General features: G+C 33.5%; 1 protein-coding gene across 1 annotated transcript in view; it reads left to right on the top strand.

Annotated features, from left to right (window-relative positions):
• The first annotated feature begins 2,967 nt into the window (after window positions 1-2,967).
• ctsbb (cathepsin Bb) overlaps window positions 2,968-8,275 on the top strand; it is a 7,117-nt gene continuing 1,809 nt past the window's right edge. The window contains exons 1-9 of the mRNA XM_016538192.1: window positions 2,968-3,023; window positions 4,162-4,279; window positions 4,393-4,478; window positions 5,533-5,647; window positions 5,803-5,918; window positions 6,390-6,475; window positions 7,229-7,354; window positions 7,508-7,627; window positions 7,709-7,837. Of these exons, the coding sequence (XP_016393678.1) occupies window positions 3,016-3,023; window positions 4,162-4,279; window positions 4,393-4,478; window positions 5,533-5,647; window positions 5,803-5,918; window positions 6,390-6,475; window positions 7,229-7,354; window positions 7,508-7,627; window positions 7,709-7,837 (904 nt within the window). The 5' untranslated portion in view covers window positions 2,968-3,015. The remainder of the gene's footprint in view (window positions 3,024-4,161; window positions 4,280-4,392; window positions 4,479-5,532; window positions 5,648-5,802; window positions 5,919-6,389; window positions 6,476-7,228; window positions 7,355-7,507; window positions 7,628-7,708; window positions 7,838-8,275) is intronic.

Genomic DNA, 8,275 nt, shown 5'->3' with positions numbered 1-8,275 from the left:
TGTGTGTGTATAAAAACTGTTCAAAACAAATTAAAACTATATAATTTTTATATATAGAATTAGTGTTTATGTATGTTGTTTTTCTTTTTTTTTGTGGTGAAATATGATCTGATTGTTCAGTTGTGCGTCTTTGATGGATGTTTATGTAGCTACGTTTGAGACTCTCAAATGTTAATTATTCTTAACTTAAAATAAGAAGTTATTTTCTGTGACGCTGAGGTTTTTCTGTTGATTTTCTGTTTTGTTCCATCAAATCACCCTAAATGTTAAGCACACGTGCAGAAAAAGTTTTCATCCCAATATAAAAATCACAGTCTGTCATTTGGACAGAGATTTGTTTGGTTCCTTTAAAAGCTCTCAATTATACGCAGACTTTCAAGCGGTTGCAGTCTGGTGATTTAAAACTATTCGTCACATGTTAGTTTAGTTTGCTGATATGTGCGAAGACTGTTTTTTTTTTTATTATTAATGTTATTGCATTGTAATTTATTATATTTATATATATATATATATCATAATAATAGAATATATTATGATACTTCATAATGCGGAAAACAATAATGGTATAATAATAATAATATAAATTATTTTATACATTTTATTTTATTTACAGAAATCTAATATCAGCACTAAGAAATTTTGTAATGAAAATAATGCATTATGTTTTATTGCATTATTTTCATTACACAGTAAAATAAAAGAATGTAAAAAATTTAATATAAAATATATTAAAAAAAATGTGAAATTATGAAAATAATGTAATTTTTGCACAAACTTTGAATCATCCAAAAAATACTATTTTATTTTTTCTTTTGATTATGGGGTGTAAAATGTCCCGGACATGTTCTTGACAGGTTGAGATTCACTCGTGTGGTTTTGAGGTTTGTCGCACATCGTATGGCTTCAGATTGTATGTTTTCAGAACATATGTGTGCAAACATCAAACGAGTTTATCTTCGGTCAGGTCTCATCTCAACACTGTGAAACGCTGGATTACAGTCTGGTTTTGCACATGAATTGGTCCATTTTCATTGGGTCAGTTTGAATATTTAGTCACTGCGGAGTAAAAACCAAATATCTGGCGTTTGAACTACAGCAGACGACTGTAAAGTGTCCTTAATATTCAGCTTTTATGTGGAAAAGCTAGCAAGAACTTTTTACATATCAAAGTTCATTTTAATTAGCATTGCTATGTAATGTGGGAGCTTGATTTGTAAATACATTTAGAGATAATAAATATATTAAAATTGGATTTCATTGGATTCATTGAATGTTGATGTGTATTGTAGCATTTGGGAACTTAGCAACACCCTGGCAACCACTCCGATTACCTTAGCAACACTCTAGCAATCACCTGGAACACTGTAACACAGCAACATCCTAGCAACACCCCAGCAACTATAAAACTATAGAAACCACATAGCAACACCTTGCCAACTACACAGATTATTTTAGCAATCACCTGGAGAACCGTAGCATCCACCTAACAACATCCTAGCAACACTCTAGCAACTATAACACCTTAGCAAACACCCTGGCAACCATCCAGATTACCTTAGCAACGCTCTAGCAAACACCTGGAACACTGCAACAGCACAGCAACGCTCCAGCAGCTATTAACAAGTTAGCAAACCCTTAGCAACTCCCGGGCAACCACTCAGATTACCATAGCAACATAAAGCAATAACCTGTAACACTGTAACAACATAGCAACATCCAAACAACGCTCCAGCAACCATAACACCATAGCAACCACTTAGCAACACCATGACAACCACCCAGATTACCTTAGAAACACTCTTACAATCACCTGGAACACTGTAACAACACAGCAACATCGAAGCAACGCTCCAGCAACTATAACACCATAGCGACCACTTAGCAACACCATGGCAACCATCCAGATTGCCTTAGAAACGCTCTAGCAATCACCTGGAACATTGTAACAACAGTCAACAACTTACTAGCAACTATAACAACATAGTGACCACTTAGCAACACCCTGGCAACCATCCAGATTGCCTTTGAAACATTATAGCAATTACCTGGAACATTGTAACAACAGTCAACAACTTACTAGCAATGCTCCAGCAACTATAACAACATAGCGACCACTTAGCAACACCCTGGCAACCATCCAGATTGCCTTAGAAACATTATAGCAATCACCTGGAACACTGTAACAACACAGCAACATCCTAGCAACGCTCCAGCAACTATAACACCATAGCGACCACTTAGCAACACCCTGGCAACCATCCAGATTGCCTTTGAAACATTATAGCAATCACCTGAAACATTGTAACAACAGTCAACAACTTACTAGCAACGCTCCAGCAACTATAACAACATAGCGACCACTTAGCAACACCATGGCAACCATCCAGATTGCCTTAGAAACACTCTAGCAATCACCTGGAACATTGTAACAACAGTCAACAACTTACTAGCAACTATAACAACATAGCGACCACTTAGCAACACCCTGGCAACCATCCAGATTGCCTTTGAAACATTATAACAATTACCTGGAACATTGTAACAACAGTCAACAACTTACTAGCAATGCTCCAGCAATTATAACAACATAGCGACCACTTAGCAACACCATGGCAACCATCCAGATTATCTTAGAAACACTAACACATATCAACATCCTAGCAACGCTCCAGCAACTGTAACACTAGTGAAACCACATAGCAACACCCTGGCAACCACCCAGAGCACTCCAGCAGCATGAAGATGGTGTATTTTGTATAAATGTGAGATTTTTGTCTTTGTTGCTCTGATGAAAGTAAACACAGTTCTAAATCAAAAGGTCAGATGTTTGTCTCGTGTTCATATCTGCAGACATAAACACTTTCTCCGTGTCAGACCTTTGTCTTGTGATGTTGTAAATGCCACCTGACAGTCTGTCACATGATGTTTTACTGCATGAGGGTGTTTTAACGCAGCAAATTTCACATTTTGTCACTTTGTGACTCTTCAGTTTCAAAGATAGAGGAACAGAATCTGATGCTCAGGTACAGTTTGCTTTTGCAATGTAAAAACAGGATATCAGTGTTTAAAATGAATTTGAAATAATGTGGCATGAGATGTTTCCGACTGATTTTAATTTTATCAGAAACATTTTTACATTGACAATTGTGTAGCATAATCCTTTACAAATGTTTTATAGACTTCGAAACATGGTTAATCAAATGTTTCTAATAATAATCTATATTTCTATTGAATATTTTATTTAGATTTGATCTTTTTTTTAATACATTTTATATTTTAATTATTTACAGTCTTAAATGTTATTAGTCTTTATTAGTCTTTTTTATACCAATGAATGTTAAAAACAGTTAATCAAATATTTCCATGACATTGCAATAGGTTTTAATAATAAAAAAAAAAATCTAAACAATGGTTTTAATTTTGCATTTTATTTTTTAATTTATTTTATCTCATTTAAATATATTTTATATTTTAATGAATAATAGTCTTAATTTTTATTAGACTTTATTAGTCTTTTTTTATACCGATGAATATTACAAACATGGTTAGTCAAATATTTCAATGACATTGTAGCAAGTTTAAAAAAAATCTAAATAAATATTTAATATGCATTTACATTTTAATTTAGATTGTGTATATAATTATATTTAAATTGTTTTAAGTTTTAATATTTTTGAAATGTTAATTATTTAATTAATAGTCTTGTTTTTTATTAGTCCTAATTTGTCTTTTTTATTCACATGAATGTTACAAGCATGGTTATTTAAATATAATCAAATTTTAAATAACAAAATATGTATTTATGCATATTATAGATTTTATCACATTTAAATATATATATTTTTTATTATTAATAGTCCTCATTTTTTATAGTTTCTTTTTAATTCACATGAATATTACAAACATGGCTAAGCAAATATTGCAATAAAATTGAATACAATTTCAAAGTTTGAATCAACAAAATTCTAAATAATTATTTTGTACGGTTTTTATTTTGTTTTGTTTTTTATCATTTTAATTAATAGTCTTATTTGTTTCTTTATTTGGTTGTTTCATTATTTTTTCTTATTCATTAAATTTTTTTCATGCACATGAATATTAAATCTTAACTATCAGCCGTAAATCTGAGCCTGTGATGCTAATAATGTACTTTGTTCTCAGGATGTGGCGTCTTTGTTTCCTGTCTGCTCTGCTGTGCATCACCTGCGGCTTCCCACAGCTCTCCGCTCGGTCACATGACATGATCAACTTCATCAACACGGCCAAGACCACGTGGACAGTGAGAGCTTTACTGTGTTTTACTGTGGTGTTTGGAGGTGATGAGAGAAAACATCTTGACTGTCTCTGATGCACCTGTTCACCGCTCTCTCTTCCTCTTTCGTTTCTTCTCAGGCGGGTGTGAACTTCCAGAACGTGAAGCATGGACATCTGAAGTCTCTCTGTGGAACGCTGCTGAAGGGACCGCGACTGCCTGATACGTGAGTGACAATAATCACATGTTATCATATGATATGATATGCTGTAGATGATATACTGCATGCACCTTCTTGTTCTGTTTGGGGTCTGAGAGACTAAACAACAGTAGATCGTCCTCTAAACTGGTTTTAAACAAGATGATGTTTTTGCATTCCTAATTAATTACAAATGAATTACTAAATGCAATTGATTTGCATGCTAAGATTCTTTGATTGTTGTGCATATAGTCCAATCAGTAGATCACAGCACTTGTAACGCCAAGGTCACGGGTTCGATTCCCAGGGAATGCATGAACTGATAAAAATGCATCTGCCAAATGCATAAATGTACATTTGTATTTGCTTTATTGTATTGCAACAACAAGTGGATTTTACATGATTGATTATAGAATGCACAATCATTTTATTGGAAACTATAAACAGAAATTAGTATCTGTATCTCATCGTCAGGGTTGCTATTCTAAAATACAGTATATTTTTAATTAAACAATTAAAAAAAAGAAAATTCTTATTTTGGTAATGCGAAAAAATAAAGATATATATTAATGTATATTAATTTATGCTGATTTTCACTGCACATACAATAAATTTTTACATTTGGTAATATTGTACAAACAAATTGATTGTACATTTATTGTGTTATTTATGCTGATTTTCACTACAAACAAACAAACAATAAATAAAATAAATAACATTTATAATTAGAACTATTAATATACTATGGCAATATTGTGCAAATAATTCGATAAATTGTTAAATAAATAAATAATTGCCATTTACAAATGATCAATAAATCGATTGTACATTTATTGTATTACTTTATGCTGACAAAGTTTTTTGTGGAAAGTGTTTTTGAAAGTGCATGTCGTGTAACAGAATAATGCATGATGAGTCATTTATTGCATTGACAAACAGAAAACATATAGAAAGTTTTTTTTTTATAATTAAATTAAATAATATTTATTTATTTGTTTGTTTAAAGTTAATTAAATGAATTGTAATAAATAAAAACATTTTTTTTAAAAATGGATAAATTGTGTGTTTTGTCCATGTGTAGGGTGAAACATGCCGCCAACATGAACCTTCCTGTCAGTTTCGACCCGCGGACGGAGTGGCCTTACTGTAAGTCCCTCAGTCAGATCCGGGATCAGGGCTCCTGCGGCTCCTGCTGGGTAAAAACCACCTCCTGCAGTCATAGCGTGTGAGTGTGTGTGTGTGTGTCTGCGCGTGCGCGTGTGCGTGGTGTGCGTGTGAGCGTGTGTGTCTGTGTGTGTGTCTGTGTCTGTGTCTGTGTGTGTGTGTGTGAGCATGTGTTTGTGTCCCGCAGGCGTTCGGCGCGGTCGAGGCCATCTCTGATCGCATCTGCATCCACAGCAAAGGGAGCGTTTCGGTGGAGATCTCAGCCGAAGACCTGCTGTCCTGCTGTGAACAGTGCGGATTCGGGTGCGTCTGACCACGAAAATAAAACACAGAGGAGATGAAACGAACAGCTAATGTATCAAACCTCAGAGAGCTTTCAATATCAACTCAATCATTCCTCATCAGATGATCTGAGCTGCTCCCACCGTTATTATAGTGAACTAAACTAAACTAAAAAAAACATCCTTGTTACTTGAAATAAAATAAACGATGACTGAAATAAAATATATAGAACTTAAACTTGAAAATAAAACAGCTAGTTGCCAAGGCAGCATTTAAATTTTTTATTTAATTTAACATGATGTTCTAAAATGACTAAATAAGTAAATAAATAAAATACTTTTTTTTTTTTATAAAATAAAAAATATTAAAATAAAATAGGTGTAGAGTTCTTTTTAAACGTTTCTGCTATTAGGAGTTTTAGTAGAAACATCTGAGACAGAATCTGTATTAAATCCTCATGAAATGCTGTGATGTTTGTTTTTCCCGAGGCAGGTGTTCTGGAGGTTTTCCATCAGAAGCGTGGGATTACTGGACTAAATCCGGTCTGGTGACCGGAGGACTGTATGGCTCTAACGTGGGTGAGTCTGGATCAGAACTGTGGTTTCGTTGTAAAAAGCTGCATGTTGATCTCATCTGGATCTTTTCAGCCTTTCAACAAGAATAAATGAACTGAAGCTCGTCAAATACAATAGCAGAACTGAGGTTAAGTGTAGAGGTTTTAAAAAGTTTCTATTTCTCAAACGTGCAACAACACACTTTTATGGACCCTGATAGCATGAAGGCATGAACATTACACTAAATATCTCCCTCTGAGTTACAAAAACAAAATTAATACGAGTTTGAAATAACATGAGTGAACCATTTTATAAATGTAATCAACTAAAACAAATAAAAAACACAATAAAAAAAAACATTAGTATAAAATAGTATTCCTGAGTTAGATTGCAGGCAAATAAAATAAAATAAAATATAAAATAAAATAAATAAATATTGTATTAGAATAAAATAGTTGTAGAATTGTGGAGCAGTTCCTGAATGTTTTTAGGCTGCAGACATAATAAAATAAAATAAAATAAAACAAAATAAAATAGATTTTTTAAAAGAATTAATAAATACAAAATATATTTAAAAAATAATATTTATAATATAGTTCTACAAATAGGTTTTTGAACATTTCTAGGTTGCAAACCTAGAATAAAATACCATACAAAATTAAAAAATAAAATAAAAATAAAAATTTAATTAATTAAAAATATATTAAATTAAATAAAACATATTAAATTAAATAAAAAATAGTTGAAAAATTCTGAGGTCTCTTTGACCGTTTCTAGGTTGCAGACCGTACAGCATCTCGCCCTGCGAGCATCACGTGAACGGGACACGGCCGCCGTGCTCCGGTGATCACACACACCCGAACAACCCTAATCACACACACCCGAACAACCCTAATCACACACACCCGAACAACCCTAATCACACACACCTGAACAAGCTCATCAAGCTGAAATAGTGACAGGCAGGTGAGTTTGATCAAGGTGGACCTCGAGGGCCAGAGTTGAGAACCCCTGCTCTACTCTAGTCTTCTCGTTACGTGTCTCTTTCGCCTCCTGCAGGCTATAAAGCGTATAACCTTCCCTCGGACCAGCAGCAGATCATGACTGAACTTTACAGCGGAGGGCCGGTGGAGGCGGCCTTCACCGTCTATGAGGACTTCCTGCTCTACAAGAGCGGTCAGAGAGCACACGCTTTAATCTTTAACAATCATCTGCTGTGCACAGGGCTACACAGCATTATTTGCTCTCATCTCTCAGGTGTTTACCAGCACGTGACCGGCTCTGAACTGGGCGGACATGCTGTGAAAGTGCTGGGATGGGGAGAAGAGAACGGGACGCTGTACTGGCTGGTGGCAAACTCCTGGAACTCCGACTGGGGCGACAACGGTGAGACTGTTACTGCATTTTGGGGGAAATTATCATTAGAATAACTTATAATAATCGTGATAGTTTATTAGTAAATAAATGCATTATTAATGAACTACAATGATGTATTATATACAATAAAATACAAAAATAACTATATAAAAAGATTTCTGAGTTCTTTGATCTTTTTTAATGTTTATAGGTTGCAGACCTAGAATAAAATAAAATAAAATAAAAATATTAAAATAAAATAAAATAGTTGTAGAATTTATGTTTTTTTTTTAACATTTCTAAGTTGCAGACCTAGAATAAAATATTTTGAATAGTTTGAAATGACATGAGTGAACCATTTTATAAATGTAAACAACTAAAACAAATAAAAAACACAATTTAAAAAAAACATTAGAATAAAATAGTATTTCTGAGTTCTGAGATCTTTTTGATGATTTCTAGATTGCA

Source organism: Sinocyclocheilus rhinocerous, unplaced genomic scaffold (genome assembly GCF_001515625.1).
Source record: "Sinocyclocheilus rhinocerous isolate Xijiao unplaced genomic scaffold, SAMN03320098_v1.1 scaffold936, whole genome shotgun sequence".
In the NCBI taxonomy this organism is placed as follows: domain Eukaryota; kingdom Metazoa; phylum Chordata; class Actinopteri; order Cypriniformes; family Cyprinidae; genus Sinocyclocheilus; species Sinocyclocheilus rhinocerous.
Note: the sequence above shows the minus strand (reverse complement) of the source record. Positions and strands in the feature narration are given on the sequence as shown.